This window comes from Littorina saxatilis, linkage group LG3, assembly GCF_037325665.1.
Source record: "Littorina saxatilis isolate snail1 linkage group LG3, US_GU_Lsax_2.0, whole genome shotgun sequence".
NCBI lineage: Eukaryota > Metazoa > Mollusca > Gastropoda > Littorinimorpha > Littorinidae > Littorina > Littorina saxatilis.
This window is the reverse complement of record NC_090247.1, coordinates 52,755,910-52,776,410: the sequence shown is the minus strand read 5'-3', so window position 1 is coordinate 52,776,410 and position 20,501 is coordinate 52,755,910. Positions and strand designations below refer to the sequence as shown.

Below are 20,501 nucleotides of genomic sequence, written 5' to 3'. Positions count from 1 at the left end.
GGGGGTTCTACTGTACTGCCCAAAATCAAAACCATACTAGGGCACTGTGGCCTACTCCCCCAAACGACCACTCCGGGCTGTTTCAGGCCACTACAGTGGTGGCGAGGCGGATATGGGCCGATGCTGGCTTCTGCCCCGAACACCGCTTGTCAGCGATCAATATGAATTTGATGGAACTGTGCTCACCCGCCCGTCTTCCGAGCCTTATTTGCCGGCTCGCCCACAGCCCATGCCCTCATTTCCTCCTCTCGGGCTAGCTGGCAGAACAGCCTGCCCGGAGCTGTGTGCTGGTGTTTTTACGCCACTTTCCTTCCAATCTGTCAAGTCTTTCTGTTGCAACCTTCATCTTGTGCACGCCTCCATAACGGATCTGGGATCAAAGAAAAGCCTTGTCAATTTTTTTCTGAACAGTTCTGATAGATCCCTTTTTAGGGATGGGGGTATTTTTGGACCTTGGGTTCTACGTACCTGGCAGAAAACACAGGGCTATGTGGTCTTTCTACACCATTTTCTTTCCCATCTGTCAACCTGGCAACCTTCGGACTCGCGCCCGCCTCCCTAGTGTTACGGGGATCAAAGAAAAAGCCATGCCATTTTTTTTTTTGTCTAAACAGTTTTTACCAATAACTTCTGATAGATCCATTTTTATGGATGGAGTTGTTTTTGGACTTTGGCAGAAAACCCAGGGCTGTGTGGTGATTTTAACACCATTTCCCGTCCATTCCGTCTGTCTTGCAACCAGGTTCTGGTATCAAAGAAAAGGCTTGTCTGTTTTTTTCTGAACAGTTTGTGCCAATAAGTTCTGATAGATCCCTTTGTTGGAGGTCAGGTGTTTTTTGGACCCTGAATTCTACCTGGCAGAAAAGTCAAGGGTTGGGTTGTGTGGTGTTTTTACACCCTTTTCCTTCCATTCTGTGCGCCTTGAGTCGCCTTGTGGTGAGATATGTGCGCGTTATAAATTCTCGTATTATTATGATTATTATTATTATTATTATTCTGTCAGTTTTGCAATTAGGTTTATCCTTGGCCTGCCTCCCTTGCGGTACTGGGATCAAAGAAAAGCCTTATAACTTTTGTCCGAACTTTTGTGGGGGTGGAGGTGGACAGGGGCGGCGGGGGAGGATGTGTTTTTGGTTTTGGAGTGAGCCCTCCTCGGGGAATGTCTTGGGGAACTTGATTCAGGTATAATTCGTTTTTCTCCGATTGGGGAAAAGCTTTTTTTAAAGGCAGCACAGCCACATAGTGGAATTTGTAGACACCCTGGTTATCTTTGTCTCAATTCCTTTAGATGTTAAGGACACTTCACAGTACACCTTTCTTGACCACAGTTTGTTATGCGTATACTGTCCCTGAAAAGCAATTTCCTGCCCCCCAAAATTGCCGTGGGGGGGGGCTGTTGAACCCCTTGTTCTATTGGGCAAAGAAGCCCAGAGCTGTGTAGTGGTGTTTTTACGCCATGTTACCTCCGATCTGTCACCCCCGGTACAACCTTCATCCTGTCCGCCTTCTTTGTTCAACTCGACTCAAAGTGTTCCTTCTTTTCTTCTGGATCATTTGTCCCAAGGTTCTTATAGATCCTTAGGGAGGGGAAAGTGTGTTTTTTATATTATATTTTGTTTTTGTTTTTGGCTGCATGTTTTAGGTGACAGAAGATCACAGCCTTTTTCATGAAGCTTTTGAAAAACTTCATGTATTTGTAAGTTGTTTTTCTGTCTTTTTACATTTTGTCAAGTTTCGATTAAATGTTTTAACATAGAGGGGGAATCGAGACGAGGGTCGTGGTGTATGTGTGTCTGTGTGTGTGGGTGTCTGTCTGTGCGTGTGTGTGTGTAGAGCGATTCAGAGTAAACTACTGGACCGATCTTTATGAAATTTGACATGAGAGTTCCTGGGTATGATATCCCCAGACTTGTTTGTGTCATTTTTTCGATAAATGTCTTTGATGGCGTCATATCCGGCTTTTTGTAAAAGTTGAGGCGGCACTGTCACACCCTCAATTTTCAATCAAATTGATTGAAATTTTGGCCAAGCAATCTTCGACGAAGGCCGGACTTCGGTATTGCATTTCAGCATGGAGGCTTACAAATTAATTAATGACTTTGGTCATTAAAAATCTGAAAATTGTAATTAAAATTATTTTTTTATAAAACGATCCAAAATTACTTTTATTTTATTCTTCATCATTTTCTGATTCCAAAAACATATAAATATGTTATATTCGGATTAAAAACAAGCTCTGAAAATTAAAAATATAAAAATTATGATTAAAATTAAATTTCCGAAATCGTTTGAAAAACTATTTCATCTTATTCCTTGTCGGTTCCTGATTCCAAAAACATATAGATATGATATGTTTGGATTAAAAACACGCTCAGAAAGTTAAAACGAAGAGAGGTACAGTAAAGCGTGCTATGAAGCACAGCGCAACCGCTACCGCGCCAAACAGGCTCGTCACTTTCACTGCCTTTTGCACTAGCGGCGGACTACGTTCAGTTTCATTCTGTGAGTTCCACAGCTTGACTAAATGTAGCAATTTCGCCTTACGCGACTTGTTTTTGTTAAGACACTCCGGTTCACTTAGTCTTTCTTTTGATGGAAAGATCACTTCATAATCATAGTACACTTTTCTTGACCACGATGTGTTATGGGTATACTGTCCCAGAAAAGCAATTTCCTGCCACGAGATGCCTTTAGCAACTTCTGTCTTGTGTGTGGCGCACGTTATATGTCAAAGCAGCACCGCCCTGATATGGCTCTTCGTGGTCGGCTGGGCGTTAAGCAAACAAACAAACAAACAAACCAGTGCTGTGTGGTGTTTTGATCCCATTTTTTCCCCAGTGCCACCAGTCTGTCAGCCATGCAACCTTCAGCCTGTTCCCGCCTCCCGCGAGCGCTACTCAACCGTTTGACTCTAGGTTTTACGAGATCTGTGTGATATATAATATGGTGTGTGGGTGTATGTGCATGTGCGGGCGTCCGCGCGCGGGTGTCTTTGAGTCTGCGTGTCTGTCAGTGTGTTGATTGTTGGACCTAATGTTTAACCAAGCGGAAAAGCCCGGAACCTCTGTAGTGTTTTTACGCCATGTTTCTTCCTTTCTGTCAGCCTTCGTGCGCCTGTCTCTCGCGTTTCTGGAATCAAAGAGCCTTTTTTGTCATTTTTCAATGTTTTCTTTAAGCTTTGATAGATCATCTTGGTTGGGAGTTGTGTTTTGGGTTCTCATGCTCTTTTAATTAAATGTCCAGGTCCTCTTTCTCTCTGTGTATCTGTCTCGGTCTCTCTCTGTCTCTCTCTCTGTCTCTGCCTCTGTTTCTGTCTCTCTCTCTCTCTGACATGGTCTACGTGGTCTTGTAACGATCTTACATGAACAACAACAACAGCAGCAGCACGAGAGACAACAAACCGAACAGCAGAAAAATAAGAATAACCGTAGAAACTAAGTATGGAATCTTTGGAGAACGTTGAGTAATAACCATTGAATCCGGACAACAATGTGAAACAAGAATACCCTTGCGTTCTAAATTGGACCAAAAGCTTTCATTTTGGAACGTTTATTTTGGCAAACAAAACAATGCTGACCGCGCTAAATCGTCGACTAATCGTAAAAAAAAATGGTGTAGGTGTGCAAACAAGACAAGTTTGTCACTTGAAACATAGGTACAATCTAGGCTTTTATTTGTGCATGTTATGACAGAAATTAGAATAGACAGTATTTTAGGACTGGTCAAACTTGAATCGTTCCTAATGCAAGTGCGATAGAATTAAGGAACGACGAGCTTTAAAACTTTAACTGATAACAAAAGAACCTTTCCCATACGTCGTGTGTAAATGTCCATAATTCAGTCACGTTTTGCTCTATTTCCCTTAAAATAGTATGACTTTGTGTCATTAGGCATTGTTGCACATGCTTACTATTTAAACATGCCTACCACACATTGTGTGTTTTTGTCTATAAACGAACTAGTCGATCCACCAAAACAAAATTAAATTCAGCGCCCTTTTATATATCAGCCTTTGGTCATATTTGCGTGTCTTTCCTCGTTCACTTTGCAATGAACATCACCTTCAAAGAAACACACCACTGGAAGAATTCTGCACAGATGCTACTGTTCCCATGTGTGTCCATATCTTCAGAAGCATGCGCACTTCAAGCATGAAACGAAAAAATTAATGGCGAGGCGGAAGACAGACTGGAAAAGGCATTGATCTTTGATCCCAATTTCTGGGATGGAACTTTGATTCTGTCTTTGATAGAGGGCAAGTAAAAAGACGAAATTGTGTTGCTTGGCGGGATCACTCGACCCTGGGTTCTAATCTGGATCAATGGGACGTCTGCTGCTGATGATCACCAGAAGAAGCATCGTGTGTGTGTGTGTGTGTGTGTGTGTGTGTTCCACTGGATGACCAAAGCGCTGTGTGTGTGTGTGTGTGTGTGTTCCACTAGATGACCAAAGCGCTGTGTGTGTGTGTGTGTGTGTGTATGTGTGTGCGTGTGTGTGTGTGTGTGTGTGTTACACTGGATGACCAAACCGCTGAGCTGTGTGTGTGTGTGTCTGTCTGTGTGAGACACTGGATGCGCTGAGAATGTGTTAGGAGGAGGTGTGCGTTCGGGGGGGGGGGGGGGGGGTGTTTATCTGCTAGACTTTTCTTGATGGCTCTTTGGGTAGTTTTGAAAGTTTGAAACGAATGATGGATTGCAAATGGATGTCTGCTTCTGAAAAATTTCAAGTTGAAACACAGAATGTGAAAACCTTCTTGGTGTTCTTACCTCTGCTGTGAAAGAGTGACTACACTTGCTTTTTCTCGGACAAATATATTCACACGTGCTCCTGTCCCCGTGTTTAAGACACATCCCTCGCTTGTGATTGGCCCCTCAAATGTTTGTCCTAGTAAAAGCAAGGGTATTCACTCTTTCACAACTCACACCAACCCGACAGAGTTAATTTCGGAATTCGTCTACTGGCAAAATGTAAACCGGATAATGTTTCCCTTTGAAGTACGCCTACATCCTGAGTTTAGTTCTCTATCACTATGTCGTCAGTACAACATGGAAATAAACCTTCGATGTTGATGAGAATAGAAGATTTGTTGTTTTTCGCGATGAAGACATTCGATTTGGCTTCAGGCCACTTTAAATCAGTTAGCTCGACTTTGTTGGCAATTACATTTTAATGAAGGAAGTGCTTTAAGGGCTTTAGCTAATTTGTTTTCGGCAAGCTATAACATTTGGATTCCTTCTCCCATTGCTAGTAAGGGGCAGATGACACAGCTAGTTGCGCAGTTGCATTGTAATGGAAAGCAGGCGAAGACCGTGTCTGTACAGCTATGTTGATTGAAGTTTGTTTGTTTTCCCTACATAAACCGCCTGTCGTCAACTGTATTTAACCATAAGGAGGAAGGTTGTTTGAAAAAAAATCTTTTAAAGAAATAAACCGAAGCAAGAAGAATTGAGCGACATTGAATTCTCACAATAAAAATAAATTACTAAAATACAAACAAGAAGATGAAGTTGTAGACAGTGACAAGTGCGCGAGAATTTAATGGCAGTATATCTATACATATAATAAAAGAGAGTGTCTGTCTGTGTGTCTGTGTGTCTGTGTGTCTGTCTGTGGTCGCCATACCTCTGAGATGGCAAGAGGCAGGAACAAGATAGTGTGCACGTACACTCCCTAGGTGCCGCAGATGTGCACCTGGGTTTTAGTTTCTTGATTCACTGTTTCCTTTCTCAGAATATGGACCTCCCATTTATTGAATACAGCCTATATGGTGCAAGACCAGTTCAGTGCCTACTGTTCACCTGTAGCAAGCACATCATGCCAGTGATATTAGAGACTCGCTGTTGCTCCTATGAGGGGAAGAAATACATATAATAAAAGAGAGTGTCTGTCTGTGTGTCTGTGTGTCTGTGTGTCTGTCTGTGGTCGCCATACCTCTGAGATGGCAAGAGGCAGGAACAAGATAGTGTGCACGTACACTCCCTAGGTGCCGCAGATGTGCACCTGGGTTTTAGTTTCTTGATTCACTGTTTCCTTTCTCAGAATATGGACCTCCCATTTATTGAATACAGCCTATATGGTGCAAGACCAGTTCAGTGCCTACTGTTCACCTGTAGCAAGCACATCATGCCAGTGATATTAGAGACTCGCTGTTGCTCCTATGAGGGGAAGAAATGAAGAATGAAAAATTAACTGGACAGTTCCGGAAATTTCTAGAAGGTAAGGGAGATAACTGTTCACCTGTAGCAAGCACATCATGCCAGTGATATTAGAGACTTGCTATTGCTCCTATGAGGGGAAGAAATGAAGAATGAAAAATTAACTGGACAGTTCCGGAAATTTCTAGAAGGTAAGGGAGAGTACATATAATAAAAGAGAGTGTCTGTCTGTGTGTCTGTGTGTCTGTGGTCGCCATACCTCTGAGATGGCAAGAGGCAGGAACAAGATAGTGTGCACGTACACTCCCTAGGTGCCGCAGATGTGCACCTGGGTTTTAGTTTCTTGATTCACTGTTTCCTTTCTCAGATTATGGACCTCCCATTTATTGAATACAGCCTATATGGTGCAAGACCAGTTCAGTGCCTACTGTTCACCTGTAGCAAGCACATCATGTCAGTGATATTAGAGACTCGCTGTTGCTCCTATGAGGGGAAGAAATGAAGAATGAAAAATTAACTGGACAGTTCCGGAAATTTCTAGAAGGTAAGGGAGATAACTGTTCACCTGTAGCAAGCAGTACATATAATAAAAGAGAGTGTCTGTCTGTCTGTCTGTCTGTCTGTGGTCGCCATACCTCTGAGATGGCAAGAGGCAGGAACAAGATAGTGTGCACGTACACTCCCTAGGTGCCGCAGATGTGCACCTGGGTTTTAGTTTCTTGATTCATTGTTTCCTTTCTCAGATTATGGACCTCCCATTTATTGAATACAGCCTATATGGTGCAAGACCAGTTCAGTGCCTACTGTTCACCTGTAGCAAGCACATCATGCCAGTGATATTAGAGACTCGCTGTTGCTCCTATGAGGGGAAGAAATGAAGAATGAAAAATTAACTGGACAGTTCCGGAAATTTCTAGAAGGTAAGGGAGATAACTCTTTTTTGTCTGTGGTCGCCATACCTCTGAGATGGCAAGAGGCAGGAACAAGATAGTGTGCACGTACACTCCCTAGGTGCCGCAGATGTGCACCTGGGTTTTAGTTTCTTGATTCATTGTTTCCTTTCTCAGATTATGGACCTCCCATTTATTGAAGACCAGTTCAGTGCCTACTGTTCACCTGTAGCAAGCACATCATGCCAGTGATATTAGAGACTTGCTATTGCTCCTATGAGGGGAAGAAATGAAGAATGAAAAATTAACTGGACAGTTCCGGAAATTTCTAGAAGGTAAGGGAGATAACTGTTCACCTGTAGCAAGCACATCATGCCAGTGATATTAGAGACTTGCTATTGCTCCTATGAGGGGAAGAAATGAAGAATGAAAAATTAACTGGACAGTTCCGGAAATTTCTAGAAGGTAAGGGAGATAACTCTTTTTTGTCTGTGGTCGCCATACCTCTGAGATGGCAAGAGGCAGGAACAAGATAGTGTGCACGTACACTCCATAGGTGCCGCAGATGTGCACCTGGGTTTTAGTTTCTTGATTCATTGTTTCCTTTCTCAGATTATGGACCTCCCATTTATTGAATACAGCCTATATGGTGCAAGACCAGTTCAGTGCCTACTGTTCACCTGTAGCAAGCACATCATGCCAGTGATATTAGAGACTCGCTATTGCTCCTATGAGGGGAAGAAATGAAGAAAGAAAAATTAACTGGACAGTTCCGGAAATTTCTAGAAGGTAAGGGAGATAACTCTTTTTTTGTATCCAAACAAAGGAGGTAAAGCTAATGATAATGGGATAGCGAGCGTCTTAAATTGCTACAGGGCTCCGCTTACTCCCGGGCGAAGCCGGGCTTAACTGCTAGTATATAATAATTATGGGTTTTTAGGGAGTAGAATCTGCCTGGTTGAAGTTAATGAGGCGTTGTCAAAAAGTAACAAAACGAATGGAAATACCAGTTAGAAAAAGGTGAATAAGACGGAAGGATAATTGTATAAGTGCAACATGGAAATGAACCTTCGATCTTGATGAGAATAGAAGATTTGTTGTTTTTGCGATGAAGACATCCGATTTGGTTTTAGGCCACTTGAAGAAATAAATTCAAATAAGAGGAACTGAACGACATTATAAATTATATATGAAAAGTAAAAAGAAGAAGCTGATGAAATTGTAGACAGTGACAGGAGGCTCAAGGTAATGTGAAGCGAGAATTTAATTTGATTTTTCTTCTTGCCCCAGTTCTGTTTGACAGGAGATTCTCTTTCCTAATCCTTGAACTTTTGGCTTGGAGATTTTCTTTATTGTTACTTTTCCCGTTAGATTTGTCGTTTCTTGCACATTTGCTTTATCGATTTTTGAGTGCTGGTTTGGAGATTTTTGCTATGCTCTTTATTTTTCTTTCCAGCATATTTGTTTGATTCTTGTTCACAAAGTTACAGAAAACAGAATTCGACCAATTACGTTGAAGGAATAACTATGTCGCCTTTCCCCCAAACCCACATGACCGGAAATTTCAGCTTAATACAATTATCCTTTCGTCTTATTCACCCTTTTCTAACTGGTATTTCCATTCGTTTTGTTACTTGTTGACAACGCCTCATTAACCTCAACCAGGCACGTTTAAACCGGATAATTGTTCCCTTAAAAGTACGCCTACTTCCTGAGTTTTGTACTCTGTCGCTATGTCGTCAGTGCAACATGGAAATGAACCTTCGATCTTGATGAGAATAGAAGATTTGTTGTTTTTGCAATGAAGACATCCGATTTGGATTTAGGCCACTTTAAATCAATCAGCTCAGCTTTGTTGGCAATCACATTTTAATGAAGGAAGTGCTTTAAGGGCTTTTGCTAATTTGTTTTCGACAAGCTAAAGTTTGGATTCCTTCTCCCATTGCCGATACGGGGAAATGGCGCACTGAGCTGGTTCCAGATTTGCATCGTGCGTAACTGTATTGACAATGAAAGCACGTGAAGACCGTGTCTGTACAGCTGTGTTGAATGACGTATGTTTCGGTTTATTTGTTCTACATCAACCGCCTTTCGTCAAACGTATTATAATGAACGATTCCGTTTATATAATTTACAATACACCCCCGTATATTCGGGACAACCAGACTTGATTTAAGCGACAATAAATCTGCACTAGTCTAGCAGAACTTCGCGGAAATGTAAGTTTTGGTTCTCGTATGCAAATGTGGTCTACGAAGTGGAAGAGTAAGATTAGCGTTTACTTATTGGGGAAGTTTGATCGCGGCAAGCAGGTAGGGTGAAGATAAGTTTTAAAACAGATGGAACCAGTAGTGTGTGTGTGTGTGTGTGTGTGTGTGTGTGTGTGTGTGTGTGTGTGTGTGTGTGTGCGTGTGTGTGCGTGTGTGTGTGGGTGTTTATGCGCGCGCGACCGAGAAAAAAGTATTTATCGACTGCGTACATTCCACAGTCATACACAGTCTTTAACCATAAGGGGGAGGGGGGATTTGTGGGGGAGGGGGGGGGCTGCCTCAAGAAATAAACCGAAGTAAGAAGAATTAAACGTTATTCTAACAATATAAATAAAAAATAAAAAGAAGAAGATGAAATTGTAGCCAGTGACAGGTGCTCGAGAATTTAATGGCAGTATATGGATTTTTGGAGGGTAGTATTCAGGTGTCCTGCATGTAGAAATAAATTCAAATAATAGGAGCTGAACGACATTATAAAAATATAAATGGAAAGTAAAACGAAGAAGCTGATGAAATTGTAGAGAGTGACAGGAGGCTCGAGGTAATGCGAGGCGAGAATTTCATTGGATTTTTCTTCTTGTCCCAGATTTGTTTGACAGTTAGCAGATTCTCTTGCCTTGCACTTTTGGTTTGGAGATGTTCTTTATGGTTACGTCTTTTTCCCCCCGACAGATTTTTCGTTTCTTGCAAATTTGCTTTATCGAGTTTTGTGTGCTGGTTTGGGTATTTTTTCACTGCTCTATGGTTTTCCTCTCGGTGTATTTGTTTAATTGTTGTTCACAAAGCTACAGAAAACAGATTTCGACCAATTACGTTGAAGGAATTATTATGTTGCCTTTCCCCCAAACCCCCATGACCGGAAATTTCAGGCTAATACAATTATCCTTTCACCTTTTTCTCTCTGGTATTTCCATTTGTTTTGTTACTTGTTGACAGCGCCACTGTGATTAACCTCAATCATGCACTTTTATAGAACACAGTGGAATCCCTGTTGCAAGTTGTAAGACTGTTTTTTCTTAGAACCTCAGTATTTTGGTATTTTCTCTGTGCAAAGTTGTTTAATTTCCCCCTGCTTTTAGACTCTAAAGTCTGTGTCTTTGCAGCCCGAATGTTCTCAGAGTCTTAAATATATCAGAAAGATGGGGATGGTGAATATGGGGCGGAAGGGGGGGGGGGCATTGTATCACTAACGGGCGCAGTGGCGGGGTGGTAAGACATCGGCCTCCTAATCGGAATGTCGTGAGTTCAAATCCCGGCCGCGGCCGCCTGGTAGGTTAAGGGTGGAGATTTTTCCGATCTCCCAGGTCAACTGATGGGCAGACCTGGTAGTGCCTTATCCCCCTTCGTGTGTACACGCAAGCACAAGACCAAGTGCGCACGGAAAATATCCTGTAAGATCCTGTAATCCATGTTAGAGTTCGGTGGGTTATAGAAAATACCCAAAATGCCTCCCCTGAAATCAACGTATGCTGCCTGAATGGCGGGGTAAAAACGGTTATACGCGTAAAAATCCGCTCGTGCAAAATGATGAGTGAACGTGAGAGTTTCAGCCCATGAACGACGACGACGAAGAAGAAGAAGAAGACTATCACTAATTCCCTCACCACCAAAACTTCCTCAGTCTCAGGGTAAGGACAACCTGCAGACACCATTGCGAGACATATATATATGCGTGTCTACAGGCGAGTCTTGTTTAGGCTCGTGCCTCTGTGTCATGAGCCTCCATACGTGCTAAGTGGAAGCACTTAACTCTTAGATGAGCTGTCATTTGATCAATAGTCTATTACCACCAGGCAGAGCTGGAGGGTTGGGCTGGGGTGGGGGTGGAAGGGTGGGCGAGTGGGTGGGGAGGGGGTCTGCGGAAGGAGGAGGTGGGTGGGGTAGTATGATGCGAGTTGCGGGACAGAGGAGGGACGGAGGAATATCTCACTGTGTGCGTGCTAATCGCTTTGGGTTTCACGCAAGCTTGCGTCTCTTTTTTTTTTCTTCTTTTTTTTCTTCTTATTTTTGTGTGCGTCCTTCGGGGTCTGTGTCCCAGAGAGCGGATTCTTCTGAGCGTGGAAATGTCTAAATAAAAGATTATTACTTACCATCCCATCCCCCACGGCCACCCACCCCTACCGCTCTTACCCTATGCCCAGGGACGTGAAGCGGGGGCGGGGAAAGAATTTGTCTACTTGTGTATTCAGCATGGGAATTGTCCGCGAAATCGCGGATTTCCGCGAAAAGGAAATTACGTTTCAGCGGAGAAAACAAAATGTTCGCGGCAAAAAAAAAAGGTAAATTAAATTATATGTATACTATTGTCTCTCTATCCATTATTTGCTTACACGAGAACTATCAAAATATTGGTCTAAAATGCTAAGATTTGTTTGCCCCCCTGGTCCCCCCCCCCCCCAGGCGGCCCCTGGACCTCGGCCTATTTTCAGATTTTTTTTATATTTTGGAATTCCCATACCTGGAATTATTACTTACGTTTCCCATCCACACTGACCTTCCTCCTCAGGTCCGCTCCCCCGCACACCTTCCAGTCCTCTATCATAATTATGAAATGAAGTTTTGTTCATTCTATCTATTACCGATTCTGTTTAGTGTGTTGTGTTGTTGTTTGCATTCCAAGGCTTTTTTCTTTTATTTTAAAAAACCCTAATAATAATGTGTGTGTGTGTGTGTGTGTGTGTGTGTGTGTGTGGGTGTGTGTGTGTGGGTGTATGTGGGTGGGTGTGTGTGGATGTGTGTGTGTGGGTGTGTGTGCGTGCGTGGGTGTGTGTGTGTGTTGCGTCTTGTCGTTTGTACTTTTATTCCGAAGCACAAACTATCATTGAATCTAACGGTTAGTTATTTCTGAGACACAGCTGATATGTAGGCGAGAGGTCCCCATTTACACTACTGTGCACACGATCACACCATTACAGGAATACAAATAATACCGTAACATGCATTAACGTCACTCAGTCACCAAGGCGCAAAAGTACAGCGTGGTCGAATTCGAAACGTTTGTGTACCTACGAAGGTGGCCTTGATGAAAGGAATATTATTCCCACAGGCAATTTGTTAGCCTTTTAAGGACAAGTGTGGGGTAGAAGGTGGTCTTGGGACCTCGGCCTTTCTTATGTGCTAACGGCCATTTACAGTCGAACCTGCCGTGGCGACCACCTCATGCTGGCGGCCACATGCCCACAACGACCATGCCTAAGGATCCCCGACGAGTCTTTTAATCTTTAGTTCACCTTTCCATAACGACTGCCTGTCTGTACTTACCACGTTTGATCGGAATCTTGGGATGCCGTTGTAGACAGGTTGGACTACAACTGTACAACATTTTCATTTACTAGCTTTCTTTCTTTATTTGGTGTTTAACGTCGTTTTCAACCACGAAGGTTATATCGCGACGGGGAAAGGGGGGAGATGGGATAGAGCCACTTGTCAATTGTTTCTTGTTCACAAAAGCACTAATCAAAAAATTGCTCCAGGGGCTTGCAACGTAGTACAATATATTACCATACTGGGAGAATGCAAGTTTCCAGTACAAAGGACTTAACATTTCTTACATACTGCTTGACTAAAATCTTTACAAACATTGACTCTATTCTATACAAGAAACACTTAACAAGGGTAAAAGGAGAAACAGAATCCGTTAGTCGCCTCTTACGACATGCTGGGGAGCATCGGGTAAATTCTTCCCCCTAACCCGCGGGGGGTCATTTACTAGCTGTGGGAACCACTTCACTACCTACCACTTCACACAATCATCAACAACGTGTCTATGATTCGCAAGTGTGTGTGTGTGTGTGTGTGTGTGTGTGTGTGTGTGTGTGTGTGTGTGTGTGAGTTTGTTGTTGTACTGATATTAGTGCTAACACGTTATGGGACGCAGGTGGTCAACAAATAAGAAGTAGCCATTCAGACCGCGGTCTGCCCGACATAATTGTTACCTACTGCTATTGTGGTAATCACAGAATTATCACATGTCTTGTCACTGTCGTACAGAACGTCGAAACGGTATTTGAAAAACATGTTTGAGAAAAATCGTCTTGCATGTGAAACTTGGTGAAGCCTTACATAAGAGTTTATTTGACCCAAAGTGCGGGGTATGGCGAATTACGCTTGGCAAAACAAAGGAAAAATAACCCCCCTAATCCCCTTCTCTCTTCTATCGCCTTCTCGACACGCAAATAAAAACCATAAGACATCTTATTAGCCAAAATTCAGTTCGCATTACACTTTCCCCGTATAGTTCAGAGCCATCCTGCTTGCTGCCGCGCGAGCAGAGAACATTTTCCCTCTTTATCTTCACTGCCCTGGCTGCAAAACCCCTCCACGCGCAGACACGTCAGACACAGGGTGCGTAGTTAAAAACAAAACAAAACCACAAAAACAAACTCTGCCTAGATCTAAAATAAATCTGCCCGGACAAGCAAATCCCTCTCTCACGGATATTGCTTGTCGATGACAGCTTTCAGAAGCCTGTATAACCCATTTTATTCATATTTTATGATCTTCCGATTCTGTTGCCAGAGCTGTCATCGAATGTGGAATCTCCTCCAAAACACGTGCATAATGTATTGAACATGTGAACAGTGGGACGAGTTGCAGTCAGTGTTGCTGTTCTAATAGGGCTACTGCAGCGTTTGAAAGTCTCTGGACCAGTGATCGATACTTGTTATTATTTTGAATTGTCGTCGGGACCAGTGATTGATTCTTGATACTATTTTGAATTGTCGGGGAAAACGTGTTAATCGAGATGTGACACCTCAACTCAAACTCACATAATATGAGGTGAAATTGCAAAAAACTGAGCCAATATATTCGAACTTGTTATTGTACTTACTGAGTAACAATGAATCGGTGACAGCTGCCTTGAACATGAACTCCAGAAGCGTAAGGGAAGGGCTCCTAATATGGACCCCCTCCAGATTTGACTAATTAACGGCGCTCAAAACAATTTCAATCGCTGTATTAACCCTCTCTGAATAAGTTGCACATGTCAAAACAGTTGCAGAAACACAAACCTCAAAACCGTTAGGCTTTTTACATTTAGTCAAGTTTTGACTAAATGTTTTAACGTAGAGGGGGGAATCGAGACGAGGGTGTGGTGTATGTGTGTGTGTGCGTGTGTGTGTGTAGAGCGATTGAGAGTAAACTACTGGACCGATCTTTATGAAATTTGACATGAGAGTTCCTGGGTATGACATCCCCGGACGTTTTTTTCATTTTTTCGATAAATGTCTTTGATGACGTCATATCCGGCTTTTTTTAAAAGTTGAGGCGGCACTGTCACACCCTCATTTTTCAATCAAATTGATTGAAATTTTGGCCAAGCAATCTTCGACGAAGGCCGGGGTTTGGTATTGCATTTCAGCTTGGTGGCTTAAAAATTAATTAATGACTTTGGTCATTAAAAATCTGAAAATTGTAATTAAAATTATTTTTTTTATAAAACGATCCAAATTTACATTGATCTTATTCTTCATCATTTTCTGATTCCAAAAACATATAAATATGTTATATTCGGATTAAAAACAAGGTCTGAAAATTAAACATATAAAAATTATTATCAAAATCAAATTTCCGAAATCGATTTAAAAACACTTTCATCTTATTCCTTTTCGGTTCCTGATTCCAAAAACATATAGATATGATATGTTTGGATTAAAAACACGCTCAGAAAGTTAAAACGAAGAGAGGTACAGAAAAGCGTGCTATCCTTCTCAGCGCAACTACTACCCCGCTCTTCTTGTCAATTTCACTGCCTTTGTCACGAGCGGTGGACTGACGATGCTACGAGTATACGGTCTTGCTGAAAAATTGCATTGCGTTCAGTTTCATTCTGTGAGTTCGACAGCTTGACTAAATGTTGTATTTTCGCCTTACGCGACTTGTTTTTTTCTCTCTCACTTTTGGCAGCGTTCACTCTAAGATTGTCGCATGAAACTGACTCGTTTCTGTCCCACAGCCAAGGCTGTTATCACACAAAAATTGCTAATATATATGACAGCTAAGACCGTATTTGTTACATTTTAGCAGTGTTGACCCCGAGTTTCTACTGCAAACAAAAATAAAAGCAAAATCTCAAAGTACGTGTGTGTTGCCTAATATGGACCACCTTCAACAAATCGAAGAAAATAAAAGCTAAAGTTTTTTTTTTATTAATTCATTAAGAAGCTTGCTGAACATAACCTATCACTAGCCCTCGAGATTTCAACCCCCCCCCCAAAAAATCAAATAGTCTTCTTTTCGTTCATTTCACTTATTTTCACTCTGTTTTTTTTATATTAAAGCTTCTTTAGTTTCCTGGTGTGCTTCAAATAATGCTCTCATCAACCCGAAACAGATAAATCTGAAGCATATTTTAATTAGTCTGACTTGCACACTAAGTTGTATCATGTTATTTCGAAGTATAGGGGTCTTTTTACAGTGGTTCGTGAAGGCCTCTTCACTGGTCCATATTGGGCGCCCACGCTCCTAATATGGACCATTTGTGATTTTTTTCTGCATTTAAATTTTGCTGAATGTTTATCAAAGCTAATTCACTTTAATTAGGCCCAACGGTTAACCCAAAAGGGAAGGACTACCAAACACAAAATGAAACTTCTTCGCAAGAAAACAAGCTAGTTATCAGCATGAAACAAAAAGTGGTCCATTTTAGGAGCCCTTCCCCTACTCCATCAGAAGCAGATTTAAAATTAATGTAACAGATGTTCTGATGGCTTTTGAGAAAACATGTTAGTTAGTATGTTACGCTGTATAATTATTTGCTTTTGTGTGGTCCCTTCATTTGCTTATGAAGATGATTTATCGGTTATTTAAATTATCAGGCATGGGAATTCTCCTCGGATCCGAGGATTTCCGAGAGACGCCCTTATTCGCAGTATGACGTCTTCTCGATCTTTGTTTCCCTTTTGACGTCAGATGTTTTAGTTTGGAAGGGAGGGTCATGAAGAGACTTCTCGGTTTGTTTAATCGGTGTCATTCGTCTTTAAAATTGCCCCTTTCTTCTCAAAAGGATGCTCATTGGACCTTCCTATTAATTTTACTACCGCCATGTTTGCTCTCCTTCACTGATTAGTAGCCATAAGTGTTTGCCTTTCTTGTTCGAATGGGGTTCAACTCAGCCATGCCAATTAAAAACTAAACAGAGTTATTTCCGAAATTCGTATATATATTGCAGGTAACTCGTACATGCGGCCACGAGATAAAAACAAAACATGCGGTCAATGTCAAAAGGATACTGTTAAGAAATTGAAAAAAACTGATAATGATTGTGAATAACCCTTGCTCTGTGTGATGTGTATGTTTGCAGATTCACAAGTGGGTGAACGCCGAGTCTATGCTGGAGAAATGTTACGTCGGCAAACTGGAAGCGGAATCACCTATCAGCAAAGGTAATGAATACATGTGCAGCTCGAGTTTGTCAGTATTGACTTCTAACTTCCAAACCTGGCGTCCCCTGCAAAAAAAAGAGAAGGTTTGGAGTGTTTTACTATGTGTGGCTCTTTATGAATGGCCCGCTATTTACCTCGTACGCCGGCTTCGGGAGTAGAACGGTATTGTACATTAACATCCCCCCCCTCTCCTCCCGTGCATAACGCGAGTGTACGTGGGAGTTGCAGTACATTAACGCAGAAGAAGTACATAAACACGCTTGCACAGCACAGAGACCCTTTTGCTGTGCCTAACGGTAGTTGTATCAGCGTGTGTGTTGAAGTTTCGTTAAATGTCAAAGATTGTCGATGTCATGCACGTGACTGAAAGTGTATGATAATGAACTATCAAAGCAGTTGCTCGCACGCACACGCACTCACATGCACAGACACACACACACGAGCAGGCACACACAGACACACCACACCACACGCACGCACGCACGCACGCACACGCACACACACACACACACACGCCACACACGCCACACACACACACAGAGGCATATGGAGCATTTGCATTCTCCAGAACAAGCCTTATTGATGGCCGCAGGAGCGGTCATCTATTGGAATTCATTCGGAGAGGTGACATGTCTCGTTTTGTTACCGTTCTCACGAGATCAGTTACGGGTGTTCTCTCTCTCTCTCTCTCTCTCTCTCTCTCTCTCTCTCTCTGTCTCTGTCTCTGTCTGTCTCTCTGTCTCTGTCTCTGTCTCTGTCTCTCTCTCTCTCTCTCTCTGTGTATGTCTTTGTCTGTGTCTCCCTCTGAGTCTCTCCGCTTCTGTCTTTCTATGTCTGTCTCTGTCTATGTGTGTGTGTGTGTCTCTCTCTCTCTCTCTCTCGCTCTCGCTCTCTCTCTCTCTCATCCGACTCCTGGCACACAGGTCAAAGCAGAGGTTAACTTGAGTGCACGTGTGAGGGGAGGGGGGGGGTGATTCGGGTCAGAGGTGGGGTAAAGCACTTTGGTCTTCAGTCTTTGGGTTATAGCTTTCAGTGGAGAAGATGCCAACATGAAATTGCACTATGCTCTACTATTTATTGTCCTTGTCTATCGGACACGAAGAAGGGAAGCTACAATCGCCCCAGGCCATATACTCTTTGTTTCCTGAGCCTGGACCATTGAGACGGTTACCTCATAGATCTGTTCATTCTTCAGTTTGTCGGTGTCAAAAGTTATACCCCCATTCCACACAACCGTTCTTTGTCCCGTTCCCGTACCAACCAAGGAATGCTGCCACAACAATGGAACGCTGCGCAAACGGCCGTTTTTTTGCATCTTTCAGCAGCGTCTGACCATAGTGGCAGCCGTCCTTGGTCGGTAAGGGAACGGGACCTAGAACGGATGTGTGGAATGCGGGTATGACAACTCAGTGTGTGAGAGCGCTACCGTTGCGTTACCGTTGTTTCAAGTTCCTTTTATAACGATCCAAGCGTTCCGTTACCGATGGGTTGAGGTTCCATTACCGTTCATTCTGATCGGGAGGGGAACGGCTAAAAATGTGAACATGCAGCCCAAACTCAGCTGTCCCTACCGACCCTACCGTTCAAAGCAGTTCCGTTAACGATCAGTTACGTTCATTGCGGTTCTGTCCCGATCCCTCCCGTGCCCGCACCGTTCCTTGGTCGGTACGGGAACGGGACCTAGAACGGTTGTGTGGAAAGGGGGTATAAGACTCGACCACTTGGCTTATGGTGGAGACAGCTGGAAGATCTCTGGATATAATTGAAGAGGAGTAGTCTTCCTTTTAGAAAATGTGTACTCTGCCTTGCAGATTACAAATTTGTGCTGTCGGGGCTGGGTAAAGGGAGTGGAGGGTAAGGGGGTGGGGGGTGGGTAAGCGAGGAGTAAGAGAGACGAAAGAGAAAACTGGACAGGGAAAAGTCACTGCCTGAAGTATTCAATAAAGCCACACACACAAACAAGAAATTACCACATATGCAGTTTTTCAATTCATATTTTTGCAAACTGACTTATTGTTTTGAAATAAAACCTGTTGGATGTTGTTTTGTGTCGCCCAGACCTTTTTTTTTAATCGTCGAAACCTTTGCAGTTGTTGCAGCGCTTATAAAGGGAAAGGTAACGCCGGGGACTACCGTTACTTCTTAAAACTGCCGAGACTGTTATGTCGAAGAAACTAAATCCTTGCAACATACTTCCGAAAACTGCCGAGACTGTGATGTCGAAGACACTAAATCCTTGCAACATCCCTGGATGAAGCATTTTGTACTGGTTCTCACTGGTTCTGACGTAATTCCTGCTGTGTCAGCGTGTTGACGAAAGCACTTTATTTCTCTGAGGAGATCAAATAACACAATGTTTCAAGTATTCAAAATTCCAATACATTTTATGATAATTCACCAGCGCAGTCGACCAGCTATAGTTTTAGCCATAGTTTATGTTTTGAGCCAAACCCTACTCCAGATTTGTTACCTCTCATATCTGCAGCGGTATTGGCAAATCCTTCTCACCGATTTTCTGCTATGCCTTTTGCTTTCTGCGGCGTCACTTGCGTTTGTAATCCACACCCAGATTCTCAATTTCTGACCTGTCAGATTTCAGCGTCGCGTTATTTTATTTTATTTTATTTTTCCACCACCTACTTAAGCTGAAAAGCTTTCTAAAAATTTTTTTACCTGTAGTGTTCTCTTGGATTTCAGGATACCGAAATCCTTTTATATGTATTTTTTTTCATGGCTCTGCATTTTCTTGGCTTCTTGTGGCCATTGAACTTAATAATCCACCACTCAGAGAGAGAACGTCGCAAGGGAATTAGTGCAGCGATTGGAGACAGACTGGCCATTTCCTCCTCCCTTTAAAGTAGCTCCATCAGTTCATGGGCGCAGCGAAAATAGGTTTGTGTGCCACTCCTGAAGACATAGGACTCGCGCACCAAACAATTCTTTTTGCCCAAGAAAGAAAGAAAGAAGAAAAGAAAGAAAGAACAAATCGCGTGAAGTGATATCCAAACACTAAGTCAATCTGTCGGCCTGAAACTCAAAAATCAACACTGAAAACCCGTGACCGTCATCACCCAGACTATATGTAGTAAGGCTTGGCTATAGCCGAAACCCGAAGACCAAGACGGGTCGCGCTCGTCCACGAGAAGCATGCGATTACAGGACCTAATTTGCATAAACCAATTTTCTTTCATTTTGAGCACAATCTTTTGGAGTAATTGTGACATATCTACATATGTTTGGGTTCAGGAACTGATCAAGAATACAATGCTATACGTTTTGAATGTGTTATTGACATTTTAATGCAAATTTGTTTTAGAATTTTAATGGACAAATTGATTAATCAATTTTCAAGCTGAAATGCAAACCCAATGTCTGGACTGTCAATCAATGAGGTCGTCACAGTGCCGCCTAAAATTTGTTAAGAAGCCGGATTTCACTTCATCAAAGAAATAAATTATACACATGGGGTGAAAAAGCAGGTAAAGTTTCATGAAGATCTCTCCAGTACTTTTTTCTGGAAATCGCTTTTCGCACACACACACACACACGCACGGTCACATTCGTCTCGATTACCAGTCTACCAGAATACATTTAGTCAATACTTGAATAAATGTAAGAATGAGGTTCGGGGGTGGGGGGTGGGGGGGGGGGGTGTGGTTTTTTGGTGAGGCCGGTGGAGGGCAGCGTGGGTTTGGAGATGGAGGACGGGTGCAGTACGAAGGGGAATCAATCTTTATCGAGTGGTGTTTTTGTAGCCACAGAAGCCGAAAAAGGTTGTGACTGCCATAAAACCGGTGTTAT

At 42.6% G+C, this 20,501-nt stretch overlaps 1 protein-coding gene across 2 annotated transcripts in view; it reads left to right on the top strand.

Annotated features, from left to right (window-relative positions):
* Nucleotides 1–20,501, top strand: part of LOC138962637 (cytochrome b5 reductase 4-like) — a 97,914-nt gene that overhangs the window by 12,186 nt on the left and 65,227 nt on the right. For both annotated transcript variants that reach the window (XM_070334536.1, XM_070334535.1), the window contains exon 4: nucleotides 16,619–16,700. In XM_070334536.1, coding sequence (XP_070190637.1) covers nucleotides 16,619–16,700 — 82 coding nt within the window. The remainder of the gene's footprint in view (nucleotides 1–16,618; nucleotides 16,701–20,501) is intronic.